At 44.8% G+C, this 20,145-nt stretch overlaps 1 protein-coding gene and 1 long non-coding RNA gene across 3 annotated transcripts in view; one reads left to right on the top strand and one right to left on the bottom strand.

Moving 5' to 3' along the window:
• Positions 1 to 20,145, top strand: part of Plxna4 (plexin A4) — a 441,985-nt gene that overhangs the window by 332,487 nt on the left and 89,353 nt on the right. For both annotated transcript variants that reach the window (XM_063285987.1, NM_001107852.3), the window contains 4 exons: positions 4,381 to 4,481; positions 15,832 to 15,955; positions 17,320 to 17,473; positions 18,714 to 18,813. In XM_063285987.1, coding sequence (XP_063142057.1) covers positions 4,381 to 4,481; positions 15,832 to 15,955; positions 17,320 to 17,473; positions 18,714 to 18,813 — 479 coding nt within the window. The remainder of the gene's footprint in view (positions 1 to 4,380; positions 4,482 to 15,831; positions 15,956 to 17,319; positions 17,474 to 18,713; positions 18,814 to 20,145) is intronic.
• LOC108350688 (uncharacterized) overlaps positions 12,409 to 20,145 on the bottom strand; it is an 84,095-nt gene continuing 76,358 nt past the window's right edge. The window contains exon 3 of the long non-coding RNA XR_001837561.3: positions 12,409 to 13,892. This is a non-coding gene — a long non-coding RNA (uncharacterized LOC108350688). The remainder of the gene's footprint in view (positions 13,893 to 20,145) is intronic.

The following is a 20,145-nucleotide window of genomic DNA, read 5'->3' as shown; positions in this document are numbered from 1 at the left end:
CTTCTGTGTTTTCTGACACCATCTATCATTATGATAGCTTAGGTCACACTGTCATCTGATTTGTTCTCCCCAACAGAAGTCAGCCCCTCAACACACACACTTCTTTTTCACCTCTTCCTGTGGTCTAAATTCCCTCACTCGGTTAATTAGCATGCCTGGCACTGTAGCTTAAGACTTTAATCAGCGTGTGGTGCTTTTAATTAATCGTGTGGCTCTGCATCTGGAGTGGTTCGTGTTCCAGGGTCAGGAGAGGAACTGAGGTGGGGGATGGAGAGGCAGCTTTGTTTGGTGTCCAGTGTAGGTAGTGAATCCAGATACTGGGGAGAGAGAGAACTCATAGGGGCAAGGTGGCTGAGAAGCCATCTGGCCACCTTTGCAACATACTAGCAAGAGGTAAAAGGGAACCCAGGACTTTCCTGTATGCATTTTGTAACCGAGATAAATGGCTGTACTTATTCCAGTTTGCAAAAGTGATTCTAAAAGTGTCAGGAAAACTTCTGACATGTTCTAGAATTGTCCACAGGAAAGCAATGCTATAGCTAGAGAAGCAGGAGCCACAGTGGCAGTGTTAGGCCATGCCATAGAGAAAGTTACTGGAGAGTGAGACTTCTGAGAATCCTTGGTCCCTGCCCTTCCCTGGGGAGGTCCTGCAAAGGGGAGAGAGATGACATCAATCCCTTGAATGACAACTATTTTCTCTTGTCTAGTGGAGAATTCCATTGTGGCCCCCTTAATTTTAGCATCTATGCTTTGAAAGACTGGGGAATGTTTAGAACAACCTCACGAGCAGGTAATAAAAATGACACGATGTCTGGGGAACAAGCTGGAAGGAAGGTAAAGATCTCTGGCCTTTCAAAGGGAGAACTTTAGACTCCCAGATCTTCAGGGTGTGTTTTCTTGACCATACCCAATATCGTGTTTACACATGTCCACAAAAGAGAACTGACTGCCTTGGGTGAGGCTTTGTCTGGACACTTAGAAGCAGCTGGAACATCAGATCCAAAAGGAATTCTAGAATGAACTCATATCATTGCTTATTTTATAGATGATTGAATAGGGACCCAGAAAGAATTATTCAAGTTCATCTGGAGCAATGGGAGCAAAGCAGTAGCTAAGACCTAGCTTTTAAACTCTCGGAGATTAGATGTGGGGCTGGCCCCATATAGATGTTTAGTTGAAGTCGAAGAACAGCATGGAGCGTACTTGGAAGCCAAAATAGGTTTCTGAATTAGTCCGGGATGCTCAGGTAACTTCAGAGCCCTATCTGAAGTGTGGGCTGGTGAATGGCTTAGGGGCTGATGTCACACTCCAAGAGGAAATGGCACAATGAAAGGACGAAGGAGGAACAAGTCTTGCAGGTCTGTTTACTCCCAGTGTAGCTCTCCAGTTCTAGAAAGGCTTTGTGATCCTCTGTGACTTGGGAAGGTGTCAGTGTACTGAACAACAGGGGATGGAATGCTTCCAGGGAAGCCTGTGGAAATCTTAAACATCGCCTGTAAGTGCCAGACCCCAGACCAAATCCATTTCATGGTCCTATGCTTCAGGAATAGGAGTGTTGGGAGTGGGGTTTAGCTCCATGCTTCAGGACAAGGAAAATAAGTCTCAGAGACAGTAGAGACTCATCGCTAGTAATTGCCAAGGATGCTTTGAAACTCCCCTGGTAGGCTCCAACATCCTTTCCAACTAAACAGAAAACGGCAGCTGTTTAAAATCAAGGGAGGAAGGATTTTATAATTCTGGGCTATTGACATTATTAAACACCAGTTACAAGCTATTTTTAGAATGCAAAATTTCTGAGGTATCTGACTTACTCAGTGGTTGGCCCCCTACTCAAAGTGGCATACCCCAGAACTCCAGAAAACACAAACACCCTGGAATCCCAGGGGAAAGTTCAGAACTCTAAGGTGAGCCCTACAGTGCTGGGGTGTACCCTAGGACTCTCTCGGGTACACCTCAGAATCCAAGCTAACATTCCAGAATCCCAGAAGACACCCCATCATCTCAAGGTATACTCCAGAACTGCAAGGCATACCTTAGCGTTCACCCTGAAATCCCAGGGTTAGCCCTGGAATTCCAGAGTATATTCCATGCAAGACAGATTACCAAACAGGTCGATATGAGAAGCTAGGGAGAGTGTTAATTAAGTTTAGACCAAGAAAATGCTTTTGCTTGAACGAGTCATGATATTTTTTTTTCCTTTAAGCCCATGCAAAATATGGAGTGCCAGACAGGCAGCTGGAACCCATGAAAACATGATTATGTGCTTATGGTTCCCAACTTTCACCATCTATAGCCCTTTTTATTATTTCTTCCCTCAGGGAGTCACATTTTGAAAGATTCTGTCTACTAAACAAACTGCATTTATTAAGTAATAATATATTTCCTATTTTAATACGGGACGCACATGAGTATGCATAACCACGTAAAACAGCAACAGTCCAATTTCCAGTAGGTTTTTTGGAAATATTGAAAATAGCTCGTGAATCTCATTCCTACTCCTAAATTCCTAGGAGTCAGGATCCTCTGGGTCGGGCACTATTTATGCCTGTGTTTACGTGACTAGGAGGTATTTGCTAAAGGAGGGACAGAAAAATTAAAGAGGCAGCAGGAATAAGCTAAATTCCTAGTTGCCTGTGGAGCCAGCAGTGTAAATCACAAAATCTGGTCAGCAAACTTAATTATAAAGGCATTGCAGTCATGGGGAAATCACCTGGTCAATGACAGAAATTAAGGTAAAATTCCAGGGGCAGGAGAGGTGGCTTAGTGGATACTGGGGCTTGCCACTAAGCCTGCTCGCCAGTGTTCTAGTCCCAGAATCCACAAGGTGGAAAGAGAAAATGAATCCTGCAGGTTGATCTTTGTCCCTCACCTGCGTGCATGAAAAATGTGTGTGCAAGTGCGCAGGCGTGAACATGCACATACACACAAATAAATAAATGTGAAAAAAATATAGAAAAATCCAAATGCAAAGCCAAGTCATTAAGAGCAAGCCACAAAGGCCAAGGGCAAAGCTGCAAGAATGAGAGAAGACAGCTACAAAAAGATAGATAAAGGAAATGAGGAAATTAAGGGAAAGGAGACCGTGGTGGGACTTGGAATTAATTATTAATTAATTCCAAAAGAGTGTGGAGACTAATTGAGCAGGCTCTGGTGCCAGTTCGACTGTGCATGAGTTACAAGTAGCCCCTGCCAAGTGGACATAATTGTAGAGCACAGATGCTTTATGGAATAGCAGGGGAAAAACAGCCTCTGTACTCCCTCATGAGCACAGACGGTTCAGCCAGTGTCAGCACGGACAACTTATTGTGCTGGTTCTGAGGGTGACCATAGCTAGTTGTCCTGGCTCTAGCTAAAAGACTAGGCAAGAAGCCCTCTGTGGGATAAAAAGTAGATAATATAAAATATCCACAAATGAAAAAAATTTAACTTTTTTTTAAAAAAGAAGTAACTAGCAAAATGGAAAATAAAAACCAAGGTTATAAAAAAGAAAATAAAAATTCCATCTGATCATGAGCGTCCTCTTTAAATACCTACTACGTTGCTGGGACTTGGGCATCATGTAAGGCGACATCAAGGCTGCCTTGGAGAACAAAGAAATTCAAACGGTATTTAAGTGCATGCAGGAAATAGAGGCATTTGAGCTAAGTGAAAATGTCATGTGGAACATTTTATGTTAACAAGCTGCCGTTGGAAGGGGATGTAAAGTCTCTGGGCTGGAGAGGAAGCCTCAAATCACAAAAAGGGTGTGGGTAGGGGGAAAACAGCAAGGCTGATCTTTAAAAGAACCACAGTGAAATCAATTTTTGGAGTGAGTTGGTCAACAGTACGAAGCAGGGGAAGGCAGAAGACAGCCACGGGGTAGATCCAGCACCTTGTTAAACAGTGAGGAGGAAGAGGAGAGAAGTGCTGGGTGGGGGCTAAGTACTCTCTGGAAAAAAATAAAAGTGCTGAGACCTAATGGAAGGGAGGTGAGAGAAAGTAAAACAAGATGGAGAAAGAATGAACAATCGGCCTTATTGCTTTGGTAGGAAACAAATATGTAATGGACTGGGTATTTGCAGAAATCTGTGGGAGTGTGGGTCATAGGAAAACTTAAAAGTGTAGTGTCTAAGTCTATTTTATGGTATTTTATACAAAGTCAATGTGGCCTCATTTCCCAATACATCTTAGGACCTAATATTTGTATCCTCAGAATGCTATGCAGTTACCTACTCCAATATGGCCACTCAAAGTCCCTCTGTGCTGGGACCCTAAGCTCCCCCATGCTCCTCTGCTATCTTGGGTAATACGATTGTACTTAGAATGGCAACTTTAGCTGTGACCCATCAGGTGTTCTGAAGACTGGTGACTGACTGCTTGGTCTTCCGTGTGCTGTTCTAGCTTACTAGAGTTCCTGTGGAGTCCTGTGGGCAATATCGGAGCTGTGGCGAGTGTCTTGGCTCAGGTGACCCCCATTGTGGCTGGTGTGTGCTCCACAACACGTGAGTACCATTGGCTACTGCCCCCGCCTCCTGTTTCCTCCCAGGGGCTCACAACCTCCTCTCTGTCCTTCCTCTCACCCTGTGTGCATTCCTCTCATCCTCTTCCTTCCTTCCTTCCACCCTCTGCAAGTTTTATCACTCTTCTGTGCTTTCTGGGTTCACTTTCCTTGCCCAGTTCCACTAAGACATAGATGGCAATGGCACCATGGAACAGTGACAGGTCAGAATATGGCAGTTACCCTGGCAGTGACACCCTGAAGAACCACAGGGAGACAGACTCCTGGACTTGTCTAACTTCAGTTTGCAGAGCACCCCTACACATCACAACAGTACTTTGTCTCCTTGTATGTCCATTTTGTGGGGACCCCATTTATTCTCTAGAAGAGGGGAGAAGGCAGTCATAGTAAAGTGGAAATAAATAGTACCTTGAAGATTGAATTGAGAGATGCAGACAACTAGCCAGGAAATAGGAGAGAGGTGAAGATCATTTTTAAATTGTAATTAATTTTTCTCTTATGTGTATTGCTATTTGGCCTGCATGCATGTCTGTGCACTACAAGTATGCTTGGTGCCCTAGGGTCCAGAGAATAGTTCAGATCCCCCAGGACTAGAGTTACAGATGTTTGTGAACTGCGCTGTGAATACTAGGAATTGAATCTGGGTGCTCTGGAAGAACAGTTACCAACTGATGCATCTCTCCAGTCCCAGATCTTTGTTCTTCCTAACACCCACCAGAGTTACACCCCATTTGAATAGAATTTATCTCACTTTAGCTATGGTTGATTCCTGTGGCCACCTGAAATCTGTTATTCTCTGAACTAGATACACACATTATAAAGTAAGATCTTAGTCTTCGCATTAACAACCTGAATTTCTTGGGACCAATGACATTTATTGTAATTTTCAGTCATTTTAAACTATCAGAAATTGAAGGTGGGATCTGTCTCTTTCCTCTTCCAAAGACAGGAAATATTCTCTAGATTCTGACAGTTAAAAACACCCTCCTAATTTCTCATAAGTCTCTCCAAGAGAACAGTCAACTTCCCTATTTCTGGGTGTGGGACATAATGAGGCTTTGTGTCTCTTAAGGGAAGGCCTGAAATGTTAGGGGTATTTTAGCAGAAAGAAATTGAGAACCATCAAATCATGCTGAAAGGCACCCAACTCTAAGATAGGTTGGAAGCTGTGCTCAAGTGTACATCAAGGTCATCCAGTAATAGTGTGATGGAACCCAGGATTGCCCCCCACAAAGGAAAGTGTAGAGGCACATTTAGAATGCATACCAGCTCCTGTCAAACCAGAAGAGTTCCCTCATACTACCTTGTAAGAAAGAAAGGGGTTCGTTTCTTTGTCCTGTATAGTAGGATCTCTCAGAAAAGGAATTAATGCCTTACCTTAATGCCTTCCTTGGGGACTTGGACGCCACCTAGCTTACTGATTGGTGGAGCATGCTTAGTAGCTACAGCGTGGTATGAGTGTCACTTCAGGGCGATCAGAAAAGCTGGCCCCTCCCCAAAATCCTTCAGGACCAAAACACAGGTTTCTGTGTCCCTGTTAGTTTGTGTCATGATGCTATTCCAGCCCCCATATGGCACTGATCTCAGTGAGAATTCACCACCACAGCTGGGTTAAGCAGGTCTGAGAAGAAAAAAGATGCCATACAGTACTTCAATGGCCTCAGCTTCCTCTTTTATGACATGGTACCTGACCCCTGTGGCAGAAAACAAGGGTAAACTAAAGCCAAAAAATAGTCAGGGTCATTCATAAAGCAGGCTATCTCATAGGAAAAGCAGCAGCTCATCTCAGCATGTCAGAATGGAAACAGTCATGGACATGACTGCAGTGTCTGACACAGAATTCATATGCAAATCTCCCCAGGACTATTTCTGTGGCCTGGAAAGAGGATGCATGGTTTGTCTACTTCACTGGGCTACAGGAGAATTGATGGGCCCAACCACTTGGGTCAGAGGCTTTGTGCTTAGTAGAACCCTGGTAGAGTAGTTAAAGATCTCATAGGCTACAGCAACAACCAAGAGCTCACGAGTATCCTTCCTACTGGGCTCTGGTAGACTCCAGTGATTTTCTAGATGGTCCTTGAATGGTGTGCTTGAGTCCCTGAAGGTGTCACACCTTCAAGCTGTCTTTTCTTGGCTGGCAGATGTTCCTGCTGTTCCCCCCTTACCTCCTTCAGTCTGGCATCAAATCTCACCCCAGTCTGCATACCAGATGTCAAACCTTCCTAAGAGCAGTGGCTGTACAAGGGTTGTCTTGTGTGCCAACCAACACTCAACTGCTGCTTCTGGGGCCTCTCTTTGCCCAAGGAGCCACAGTGAGAGCTACTACGTGGCTATGACATGGGATCTTGTAATGATTACTGAAATCAGTGCAGTCTAGTTCTCCTGTTTTCTACACTTGTGAGATTGAGTACAGCTGATTTGCATTATGTTTAGTAGTGGTATTCTATAAAAAGAACTATTAACAAAAAAGAAAAAAGAACTGTTAATGAATTAGCAAATTAGCAAACCACTGCCTCTAAAAGGAATGGAGGGTCAGGCCCCTGAAACCACTGGTCACGTTTTTAACGAATGAATTGATACATAACCTTAATTTGTTGGACATCTGTATTAAGATATCTTTCTCAATAAATATTATTAATTCATTAATGGTCAACTCATGACCAACAGAACTATAACTTCATACCTGGATGAAGTTCTCATGATCTTCCTGCCTCCACCTCTTCCTCATATCCTTCTGCATGTGCCTTTACAACTGGTTGAATGAAGCTTCAGTAACATACACATACTCACCTTCTCTGTGTCATACCTTGGCCTTGATGTGCTTAGGAATACTGGGCAGTAAATCCTTCAAAGTCGGACAACTACAAAACCCCCCCAAAATATGGTATTAAATAGGCTTCAAAGGATCCTCATTTATAATGCAATTACTGAAACAACAAGGCAGACTGTCACCTCTTTCTACTCTAGCTGGGAACATGTGACTTGAGTCATTCCCTACACTGCATTTGGTCATGAGAAACCTCAAAAATGCCATGAAGACAAGCTTGGGGGGCACTAATAACTGTTAGCAGTTAGCTGAATTTGAAATAGGAAATCTGCAAATACTGAAGTTTGGCCATAGCACTGTATGGAAGACATTTGGTGTCTACATTTGCAAGGAGGGAGAGTCATGGCTTATGGTGCTAACCCAAGGATGAGATGGATAGTAGTGAGGTGTATGGGTGATGATGCCAGACCTGCAGGGACGTTGGAGCTGTGCCCAGGGGTCTTGTAACTTCTTGGTAGGACACAACTCATGAGTTCCACCAGCCCAGACTATCTACCAATCACTGAACTACTCAGCAGTCACTTCCCTGCCCTCCCAGAGTTAATGACCAAAATTAGCTCCCAAGTGTTAGGGCAAATGGCAAGGGCAGGTCCTTGGTTCTCTAAGATGCCTTTCATTGACACAGTTCTAAACTTGTATGGAATCAAATGGACAGATCGAAGTATTCTGTCTGAAAAACTTCAACATACGTAAACTCGGGTAGCCCAAGTAGACAACACTGCCTCCCTCCCTCAGTACTACCTATGGGTCTTGATTCAAATTAAACACAGAAGTTGTTCCTCCTGCCCCACACTGCCTTGTCCTTTTCAGTGAGCACATCACGAACATACATGATTTAGAGACAACAAAAAAGACATGAAAAGGGGAGAAAGGAGAGGTAGGTGTGAACAGTGAACAGAGTTAGTGTGGGAACAAGTCTAGGGATATTGGTCCTGAGAGGCTCTGCTAGGAATGGGTAGCCTCAGCATTCCCTAAAGTACTGTGAACACACACACACACACACACACACACACACACACACACACACACTTCTGAAACTAGTCCTACACATTCTATGCTAGACACAGTGCTAGGCTTGGGATGCAAAATTATTGTTATATTGTTTCTGCCCTGTAGCTTCTTGGAGACCAGGTTTTTGATGCAATGATGGGGTATAGGAATCAGCATATTTGTCAGGCTTCCTCACTGGGCAAGACTCTATGCTAACTGATAGTGTCCCTTGCCGTGTGCCCCAGCAAGCTTGGTCTTCATGAACTCCATGGCAAAGAACAAAACAGGACCTTCTGAGTGTGAGTTGGAGTCTGTTTGTGTTCATAGTCATTTTTGACAACCTTTCCTGTGGTAGGGAGGGAGGGTGTGTGTGTGAGCGGGGGGTGGGAGGGAGCTATAGAAAAGAAGCCAACAGAACAAGAAGCCTGAGGACAGAGCCTCTGCAAACAGGTGGCCCATGTCACTGAAAGAGCTTTTGTAGCAAGGATATCACGGGGGGGGGGGGGGGGGCTATGGGCTGAACATGCTGAAGAGATGATGCAATCATTTCTTTCTTTCTGCTTTCCATCCTGCACTAGTAAATGTGGCAAAGTGCATACCTGCCAGTCCAGGGGGTAAGGAGAAGTCTCTACATTGAATTCTTCTGCAGCCCCGGCCCTGTCTCCAGGCCTGTCTTCCTAATAGCAAGGACAGCAAACACAAAGCTGCCTATTTATTCAGCCTGCAGTTTTCTGCCTGCATTCCCAGGGCTTTCCTCTGAGTACGAGCCCACCTGTTCTGATCTGGGCCAAAGGGAATAAAACCATCCGAGCCTGGTCTGTCTTTGTCCCATCACAGATGTCTCCTGTCCTGGGCCTGGAACACACCCTCCAGGCTTGGCAGGCCCTGAGCCCCCTCCCATCTTCCCTTGCCTTGGCACCATTCCCAGACAAAGAAGCCTATCTTAGTCTAGGTAGGTAACAGGATCCCACCGCCTGTGGAAGACTCAGCTCATTGATTGGCCCAGGCGCTACTCTTCCTTGGAAGACTCGTGGGCACCACCATCGGGAAGATCATTTGCAGACTTACACAGCATCTCCTCTTCATGTCCTGGAGATTGCCTCTGTGAGGAGAAGCCCCATCCCTCCCCAAGTGGGTAGCACAGGGATTTATTTCTTCTTTCCTGTAGTGTTTTGGCCAAACAGGAGGGAGAGAATAGAAAGGAAGATAGAAGGATAGTAAAAATCTAAGAAGCTATCTGTAGACAAAGCGGTCCAGATTCCTTTCCTAAGGTCTGAATGTTCATGAGAGGAGCCATCTTACAACCACGCTGTCAAAGCCAAGGGATGGGATGGGTAGTAAGCCACTTCTCAGCTATAACTATGATGACTGTGACCTTGTCACTAGGGGCTGGGGTTGGACCCCAGGGTCTCCTTCCTAGAGTCCCTTCTTCTCTTTCCTTTCTCAGGATTGGAGTGCTTGGGCCAACCATTACAAGAAAGCACACCTTCCCTCCTTAGAGAAGCTTCACCACTGATTATGCATTTAGACTGCCTGCACACAGGCCATCTGGGAAAGTACAGAGTAGTTTGTTCCCAAAGCAAGATCTCTGGTCACCTTCTAAGAAGTTTTGACTCTAAGATATGAGTTGTTCCTTGCTTCTTGTCAGCAGATCCCAGAGACTTGTCTTTTTTCTTAATTTCTTAACCTACTCCCTTACCACTAACCTATGTCTAGGTATCTTCTAGGACTGCTGGCCAAAGGCTTTCAGAAGCATGAGGAATGATAGGCTCTGCTTCTGCCAGCATACTTGTTTTGATTGACTCTTTATCAAACGTTATTAGATAATCTTTCCGGAGGAAAGTCTGAAACTTAGTACTAGTACATCCAACCTCTTCCCCATGGCTTACTAGCTCCAGACTAATTTAAACCCTTGACACCTTGTGTGTGTGTGTGTGTGTATGTGTGTGTGTGTGTGTGTGTGTGTGTGTGTGTGTGTGTGTGTACATATTCTCAAGTTTAATAGGTGCTTCATAATGTAAGGACAAGTAGACAATGCCACCTTCTCATATAAGTCAGAGGCTCGGGAGATGGCTTAGTCTTGTCATGCCATATAACATTCTTGTCATGCAAGCTTGAGAACCTGAACCTAGATCCCTTGCACTTACATAAAAAGCCAACTATGTCCATAGGTTTCTGCAATCCCAGCTTTGGGGAAGTAAAGACTGGGGATCCCTGGGGCCCACTGGCTAGTCAACCTAGCCAAATCAGTAAAATTCCCACTCAGTGATGGGTCCTTGTCTCAAAATATAAGGGAGTTTAGTAATCAAAAGAGACATCCTTTGTCCACATTGCCTTTGTGTTTATATGTACATGCATGTATATGTACATCTACCTACATACATGTGCAAACATGAATATACAAGCATATAGCACATGTACATATAGCTTTATGGTTAGTTTACCAGTCTAACATCCTGGCTATCTGGAGATATTCCAAAGAGCAGGGCTGATTCTAAGGCTTAAATTTATACACACACACACACACACACACACACACACACACACACACACACACACACTGGTGCTTGTACAAAGGAGCAGCATGAACGTGCAGAGCAAACTGTTTCCCTGTAGCAAGCCTGTTGTACCTTATGACACTAAGGACCTGAAAACACCAGGACCTTGGATAAACTACATCACAAAGCTGATCAGAGTTAATCAGAGTCACTGTTGCAGTGTGTCTCAAGTAAAAGGCAATGTTTTCCTCAGCACAGACTGTGTTGGAAATAAAGTAGATCTACCAGGATGTGTCTTTGCCTTCTCTGGATCTTCCTCCTACCCTCGGCTCCTCATCTGTCAAGTCCAGCTTACTATCCACCTGGTCTTTCCTATTTGCTTGGTTCTGTTACATTGTGTCTGTGACAGCACAGGATGCCATGGTGGGAACATGTAGTAGAGAACATGTGGCAACTGGGAAGCATAAGAAAGGTCCTGGTCGGGGTTGGGGATTTAGCTCAGTGGTAGAGTGCTTGCCTAGCAAGCGCAAGGCCCTGGGTTCGGTCCCCAGCTTCGCAAAAAGGAAAAGAAAAAAAAAAAGAAAGAAAGAAAGGTCCTGGTCTCATGTCCTCTTCAAGGCTTTCCCCCCATATCCTGGCCTCATTCTAATGGGCCCTATCTCCTAGCTGTCCTTCCACTTCCTGATAGAACCATAGACCAGGAAACAAGGCTTTAACACATGAATTCATAGGAGACTTTGAAGACCCAAGCAATATTCTTCTGGAAGACCACCCAACTTACTCTTTTTCTTCCTATTCCTCCTCCACCTCCTCTTCTTCCTTCTCCTCTTCTTTTTCCTCTTCTTCCTCTTCCCCTCCTTCTTCCCCCTCCTCCTCTTTGTCTTCTGTTTCATTATGATCTAAGCATGGGACTTCTAATGATTCAATTCAAGCATAGGCCAAGATCAAACCATAGTGCCAAGGGTTGAAGACCATCTGACTTGAAGATAGTGTTTCTATCTGGTTCTGAGCCCAGTGGGCCCACACAGAAGAGTCTGAGGAGACAGTTGAGTTAGGATCTGCCCAGCTGGGAGGCGTACCTGAGCCAGCCGATCAGAGAACCTGGTTTCCATGCTGAAATCTTTTTGCTTGGCCAGCAGCACTGGAAGCTAATATTTTTCTGTGTGTTTAGGAATTAATTTCTACTAAACGTAATCACCCCCACTCTCCTTCCCTCTCACTCACCCCCTTCCTTTCTCCATTCCTTTCCCTTCTAATTTTCCACTTGGCTGGGAATTCTCCAGCAGTGAAAGTTCAGGCTTAGGGGAGGGCGGAGGTAACTGCTTCATTAGAGAGGATAATCTCATTGGAGCCACTGGCTTGAATAATAACCCCTTCCAGAGGCCTGGGGCCTTTCTCCCTAGAGCTGTTAGAACCTCTGGTCTATGGCTGTAAGGGCCCAGTGCACAGGAGGTAGAATGAAAACAGGAGCAAAGACTACTTAGTAAGGAAGACCTTAACTCGGAGGTAAGGGGAGATGGGTCTCCTTGGGGCCTGCTGGTCACCTGCTCATCTGTATTTGGGACAGAGGCAACTTTGGGAATGACAGAGACAGATGCCTGAAAACTCAGTTGCAAAGCATGTATTTTGTGAGTCTGCATAAGCACAACTTCCTCTACATGGAAAACAGATGAAGCGAGACCTTGATGCCTCTCCTAAAGAATGGAGAGTACTGCCTTCCCACATACTGGAGCCCTTGGTGGGAACTGACTCAGGAACTCCTGTAAGAACAGAAATGAAGCCCTTTCACATTTTAACTCTGGTCTGAGTCACTAGAAAACCACAGTCCTCAAAGAGCCAAGGGCTATTACCTTGACGAACCCCACAAGACATCAGAAGCCTGGGACCTTCCCTGCCATTATCCCATCACATTTAAGGTCAGTTGTCTGTGCTTTTAGACATTTGTAGCCTCCACCCTCGTGAACCATGCAGGATGGTAGAAATGTCAAAACACCCCTGGTTCTGACCTTAAGCTTAACTTTCCACTGAGAGAGAGCTGAGTTCTCAATATGCTTTGACAGCTATTAAGAAAACAACCCATAGCATGCTTTCTCTCTCCTGGTCTTCCTGGCCTCTGAGCCTCTCCCTCCACCTTCATTGTAAGGAACACTGCCTCAGCCTTCCCTTCTCCCTTTGATGTGCACAATGAAATGATGAAACGTTCTGTATCAGCTGTAGTTTGGAGCCATGGAACGAGGACTTAGGGAAGTGATGGGCTAACAATACCAGCTCACACTTGTTGACATCTCTTCTTATAACTGCTTACTGCACTCTTACCTTATGACATCTTCAGGAACCCCTAGCTGTTTGCTACTATTTTGCTCCCATTTTCTAGAAGAAAAGACTAAGGCGTCAAGAGGTTAAGCATTTAGCCCTGATGCTTGAAGCTATAAATTATGCATGGTTTTGTGTATACAGTACTTTCTAGAACTGGAGCAAGATGCAGCCCTGGGAATCTGGGTAGCAGCAAACAACACAGGTCAGACTTGTCCCTGTTTAACTACCAGTGTCACTTCCCCCAACCTGGGAGAGAGATGAAGCCCATCTATTCTATTAAGTGACTTCTGGTGATGTTTGGCCAGGAAGCAGCTTTATCCCCCACCTCAATACACACACACTCTTTATAATTTAATCAAAGATATTTTTTCAGACCTACTGATTCGTCTTGAAAACAAGAACTTCAAAGTTGGTGAGTCAGTGAATAATTGAAGCCATACCAGTTCTCTGGGTCTGCTGCTAATGGGCGTAATAACACTATTAATAGCAATGTCAGTTCAGACACTCTGCAAAAGTCCATAACATTAGCCTAATGGCTGAAGGTAATGGAGTCCTTGCCGAGGAGCTGGTAAATTAACTTCCAAGACTTAGAGGCAGACACTCTTGTGGCCAGTGGTTTGCTCCAGCAGCCCAAGAAATCTGTGGCGACTCCCAGATGCATTTCTGACCTTTCTCTCCTGCTTTGGAGGCCTCTTGAATTCATCCCAGCAATTTCAGGTTTGTCCAACAAGTATCCATGAAAGTCAGGTGCTTTCTGGTGAGCCTAAAAGAAATGGTGGAGAGGAAATGTTTAAAGAGCCTTAGGGATGTAAGAGAAGCATTAAGGTAAGGAACATGGTTTAGTCTGCACAGGGGTCTACTCCCTTACTTCTTAGCCTGGAAGCTTCTAGAATCTTAGCACAGTTGTAAGGAATAGAGACTCTAAGTTTGTCTGGGCTTGATATGGACTCAGATTAGCTCTGACCTGGATGAAGAAGTGACTTGCTCATCCTCTTCTATGGTATTCTGAGCTCTAAGATGGGCTGAACACAGGAAACTTAAATGGTATAGAATGTAAAACCTTATTACAGTGTAAGTACACAGTAACTAGTGGTCATGATTGCATTACAGAGAGATGGGGTGACTTTTGGTCTGCCTCCTGCTTAATCCCCCTTTATTTTCCCATCTTCCTTCCAAGTCAGCTTCAGGTGCCGCCTTTAGTGCTTTCCCCTTAGTTAGCTAAACTCTCATCTCCAGTTCTGCACTTGGAGGCCAGGCCTCCAGCTTTGGCTAACATGTCTTTTTTTCCTCCAACTGGGAGAACCACAGCTTCCTCTAGGACTCAGTTGATCCACAAGCCACCAGGGGTACCCCAGTACCTCTTCTCCTTTCCTGTCTTACTCTACCCCCACAGCTGTCTTTCCTGAAGGAAGTCCTCCTGTGTCTCTCCACATACTATTCCCCATCCCAAGTTACTGTTTCCTTTTGTCATTCTGCCTAGACCTCCCTCAACAGCTGCTAACAACAGTCTTTTCTCTTCAGCCCAAAGAGACTAGCCATGCAGTGGTGATTTCTAGATAGTTCCACCTCATCTCAGCCTGTCCCTCTGGAGCACCTCGCCCGCCTGTGCTTCACGATATAATCCATATTGCAGTGCATCCAAATCCTGGACATTGGACACAGCTCCGTATTTGTAAGATTTATCTGGCTTGGGTTAAATATTCTTCTCTGAGCTCAGATACCTTCATGCTGTGAACATAGGGATGTATACATTCGGACACAGAACCTGGTTTTCTGTGCAGCTTTCTCTCAAACCCTAGTCAGTAGACTGTTAAAAGCCAAGGCCACCCTGGATGTGGTGCGCCTGTGACTTGGTACACTTTGTACAACACAGGGCATTAAACAGTGACAGAAACCTTACGTAGTAGTTCCCCAATGCCACAGAGATGGAGTTCTGATGCTGTTAGCTACTACCCTCTATTTCTTGTATCCTCTCTGCTTTCTCCTGCACCCCCCTCTCTCGCCTACCTGCACTCTCTTTTCTCCATTGCTAGAATCCGTGAGGGGGATTCCAAAAGACAGCAGACACCGTGTCTTCTCTTGAGAAGCTCCTACTTGGCAAGAATGGGCTACTTTTATTTCAATAATTATCATAAAACATAAAAAGTTCTAGACTGTGGGAAACTCCAGGGTGCTATAGGGAAATAAAGAGATAATTCATATCTGCTTGGGTCAGGACAGAGGGATTGTGGGTACGAAAGAACTAAAGCTACTCTGTAGATCAAGATGGAACTGGACAGGTAAAGGGGTGGAAATCCATGGAATTACATAAACAATACAATATGTATTATGTACTATACACATATATGGGAAGAAGTGAGGTTTGCTGAAAGGGGTGCGGGGTGTCAGAGACTATGAATGAATGTAGTCTCCACTGTACAACTCTCCATGTAAATTGAAGGGAGTGAGGGGAATTTAAGTTGACTCAAGGTTTTGGGTTTTGTTCTTTTGTTTTGTTTTTTGTTTTTTGGTTTTTTTTTTGTTGTTGTTGTTGTTGGTTTTTTTTTTTTTTTTTTTTTTTTTTTTTTTTTGAGATGGCTGCCTTTTCCAAAGCTAAGCGTGATAGAGGAGCGCCAACCCTGAAGAAGGAAATAAAATCAGCAAGAGCATCTGAAGATGTTTGCCTCTTTCTGGACCAATTGATCGTTGTGTGTCCTTGCCAGGTGCACCCGGAAAGAACGGTGTGAACGCTCCAGGGAGCCCCGAAGATTTGCCTCAGAGATGAAGCAGTGTGTCCGGCTGACGGTCCATCCCAACAACATCTCTGTCTCTCAGTACAACGTGCTGGTAAGGGTGGGAAGGTCAGACTCCAGGGAAGAACTCTCACCAGCGATAGGCACCACGGCCTCTCAGGAGCGACTCTAGATCAAGGGCAGGATGTTAGCCAAGAAGTATCTACTGGGGGCCCAAGAAAGGGGACGTGGGCAAGAAAATTAAAGAAAAGGTTCCAGTCATAAGGACAAGGAAATGACCATACCAAGGTGATCGAGGAATACAAAGTAAGGCTACATTGATATTCCAGCTCACTCTAGTCAGAATGGCAGTCAAGAGAGCAAATAAAAACAAACGCTGGTAGAAAATTAAATGAGTCTAGGCACTATGGAAATCAGCACTGAGGTTCTTCAACAGACTGAAGGTAGATGCCCCTCCCCCCATATGACCCAGATAGAATACCCACTCCAGGCTATGAGATACTTGAGCACTGATGTCTTTTTGCAGACTTATTCATAACTGCTAATTTGTAGAACGAACCTAAGTGTTTGTCAACCAAGGAATGAATAAAGAACCAGGGTTTATAGACACAGAGAAATCCCTTTCTTTTCAGTCATAAAGAAGAACACATCCATGTCATTTGAAGAAAAATGGGTGCAACAAGATCATACTATTAAGTGAATTTAAATCTGTTTCAGAAAGACAAATCCCATGTTCTCTCTCATTTGTGGGTCTTGGATGTTATAGAGACATAAAATCATATATTTACATATGGCATGAAAATGGGAGCTCTAAGAAGGGAGAAAGTAGGCCCAACAGGAGAGTGAGGGATGCGAAGGGGGATAGTGGAGCATGATGTAATGTGCTCAAAATACATTTTATATATGCAGAAAAAAGCATTACATGACTAAGCATAATAAAAGGCGTAATATTTTATTATAATCCAAAGCTTGCAGTAGGTACACCTAACTACCCATTAGCCAACTTGAGATTAGTTGCTGTGTAAGTTAACACGGAATGACAGAATAAGACTACATAGCAATGAGTGTTGTCAATGATCTCTTTATCTACAAAGGAGCAATGCTGGGAGAATGGGATGCAGACCCTGAGTTCTAGCACTAGGCCTTTGGTGTTCTTATTTTACCAAATGGAAGAGGTGTCCTGTCATCCAACCTGGTCCTGCTCAGAATTCTTCTAGCACACAAATCCCCTAAGTGTTCCCACTTTCTGGCACCAAATCCACTCCAATTCTAGTGGATTTCTTTAGTTTGTATCTCTACTTCCCACTGCCTTCTCTACACGACTCTTGTAACAAGCTGGTTTATGTTAATAATTCTTTGTCCTTTGTCTGTCTCTTCTCTTTCCTCTCCCTTTCTTTCTTCCTTTCCCCATTTCTCCCTCCTCTTCTCTTTTCCTCTGCCTGGCTGGGTGGTTCACAGCTGGTCCTAGAGACATACAATGTCCCGGAACTGTCAGCAGGTGTCAACTGTACCTTTGAGGATCTGTCAGAGATGGATGGGCTGGTAATAGGCAATCAGATCCAGTGCTACTCCCCTGCAGCCAAGGAGGTGCCCCGGATCATCACAGAAAATGGTGAGCAAGTGATCCCAGGAGGCAAAGTTGGGTGACAGACTTCTCATTGTGCCTGGGTAGCAGAACTCATGACAGATGTGGGGTATTGATGGAGCCTAGGGGCAGGAATAAGTTGGGGGGGGGAGAAGTGGGCTGATGGTTAAAAGAGATAGACATGAGATTTTTCTCCTTTACCCTTGGAAATTAACTGGTACAGTCCTTCTGTCTCAGCCCTAGCTTAGCAACCAAACTTCTATCTCATCCTAGATGAGGAGGAGCTACAGAGAAGGTAGGTACAGGCAGGTCTGGAACAGTGGTGGTGTAAGTCCGTGGTCGTCTGCTCATTTTAGCTAGCCCGGGTGAACAGTGGAAGAGGAAAGTTAGCCTGGAGCAAGGATGTGATGGGGCAGGTCGAATGGCTTGCTGACGATTTGTTCGTACTCACATGACTAGGACTCAGACTTTTTCCTCACCCTCCCACACATAGCTGCCTGCTGCTTATAGCCAACTCTCATAGGAAGGCTGTGAGTGGACACAGGCTAAGCGCATGTAAGGGATAGGCTGGCTAGGTAGAGGGATTCCATGTTGTCCGTCCCATTTTGATTTGTCACATTTATTCAGAGCCGGTTGATTAATGAGGCTCTTGGGGAAAGGAGAGAACAAGGCTGGAAGCAGGGTCAGGACTGTGAATTAAACATGGGCTCCAATGCCTCCTTGGAGCCGGCTGAGGAATCTAGTATCTCTTACCCCCATGGAGCCAAATCCCACAGAGAAGGCAGTATCAGGACCAGGTCTCTCGGCTCAGAGATGAGATAAGCCTGTGTGTGCACACATTTATACATATACGTAATGCCACTCATGCCATTGGCAATGGTTTTCCTGAGATACTACATTTTATTCCTCCCTGGCTACGCATCATGATTTCATGAATCTTTCAGACACAGCACAGGAGGACATGTACGTGTGTGTGTGTGTGTGTGTGTGTGTGTGTGTGTGTGTGTGTGTGTGTGTGTGAGAGAGAGAGAGAGAGAGAGAGAGAGAGAGAGAGAGAGAGAGAGAAGTGACATAACAGAGAAGGGATATTAATCCCAATTTGGTTTGCTTGTGTATATATGTGTGGGAGGGGGCCATCCTGGAACTGAACCTTGCTGACAGCATCCCAGAGGAAGAGGCTCTCTTCCCCAGAGTACATTACTGCTAATGGGACTTCGACTTGGGTTTTGAACTTCCCCTGGCCCCCATGGTGGGCTCTGCCTTATAGGGGACCATCATGTTGTCCAGCTGCAACTCAAGTCAAAGGAGACTGGGATGACCTTCGCCAGCACCAGCTTTGTCTTCTACAACTGCAGTGTCCACAATTCGTAAGTGTCCTGGCTTTACTCAGCTTCCTGTCCCTAGGATCAAGGTTCATGTTAAGCTCATCAGACCTCATTATGATTTCAAGAAATTATTTTGTGGAGGCTTTCAAAGAGGTGTCCTTAACCCAAAAAAGACAGACCTCTCTCCTGTACCAATAGTGTGAATGGAAAAAACCTAGAAAGAGACAAACTCGAGAGCATGTGGTATGAGCCCAACGAATCCCTAGCCTATGCATCTTTTCTGGCGTAAATCTTCTACCTTGATTCCCTTCCCATAATTCCCTTCCCACCATCTACTAGAGGTGATGAAGGACAGAAGTTCATACCTACACAGAGGAGGAACCAGAGAAGGGAGGGACGCCTTTACATGTATTCAAGAGAGGTTAGAAGGTTTAACAAGTCAACCAAACGCCCACTCTGTAGGCTGGTCAGGACTTGGGCTGATAGGGGCAAAGGAAAGGTCAAACGGCAGAGTGGCTGAGGCCCTGCAATAAAGGCATAGGGGCTGGGTTCTGACTTTTTGACTTTGGCATCTCCTCCCTCTAAGTTGTAATCATGGACAGCAAATAAGCTAGAGTATTTAACTGTTCTATTCTCTAGTGTTCTCTATAAGATGGGATATAAGTGCACTGGCACCATAATATGTAGTGATTGGACTGTTAGTTACTTTTTTAATCACTGTGACAGAATTCTTGGTGGAAGGGACCTAAGGGAAGAAAAGTTTTCAATGGTTGTCCGCATAAAATCCATTGCAATGGAGACATCATGGTAGCTGGAAGGGTTTTTGTGCAACGATGAGAGTTTGTAGAATGGCAAATTATGTCTTGGCAGATCAGGAAGTAGAGCAGCCAGCAAACATTAACTTCAAGGTCTGCCTCCAGTAACTTCCTTCAGGTCATAGTCCTCAAGATTTTACAAATCTCCCAAAACAGTGCCACCAACCAGGAACTACGAGTTCGAGCAAAGAAGTCATGGAAAGATTCCACACTCACCTGCATCATGACAACCCAAGAGTACTGTCCTATCTGAGCAGTCCTTGCCTGAGACACTGCCATTGCCACCATCATGAATCAGACAACTCTCCAAAGGATGGCTATAAGGAGTCAAAGAGTCATTGCAGGGCACCATTTTGAACCCCAAGTGGCAAATTGGTTAGGTGCTACTTGAGCTTTTTGTTGGGATTTTATTGTCATTTGCTCTGTGACGTGATGAGATTGAACCAGATAGTAGATGTCCAATTTTTTTAAAAAACCTTTTCTTTATAGACACTGAAATTAGGTATGGAAGCCCAATATGCAAAGTAGATAGAATAAGGTGCTGTTTACTGGGGGGTTA

Source organism: Rattus norvegicus, chromosome 4, assembly GCF_036323735.1.
Source record: "Rattus norvegicus strain BN/NHsdMcwi chromosome 4, GRCr8, whole genome shotgun sequence".
Classification (NCBI taxonomy): Eukaryota; Metazoa; Chordata; class Mammalia; order Rodentia; family Muridae; genus Rattus; species Rattus norvegicus.
The sequence above is the reverse complement of the archived record's forward strand: the minus strand, read 5'-3'. Positions and strand labels throughout refer to the sequence as shown.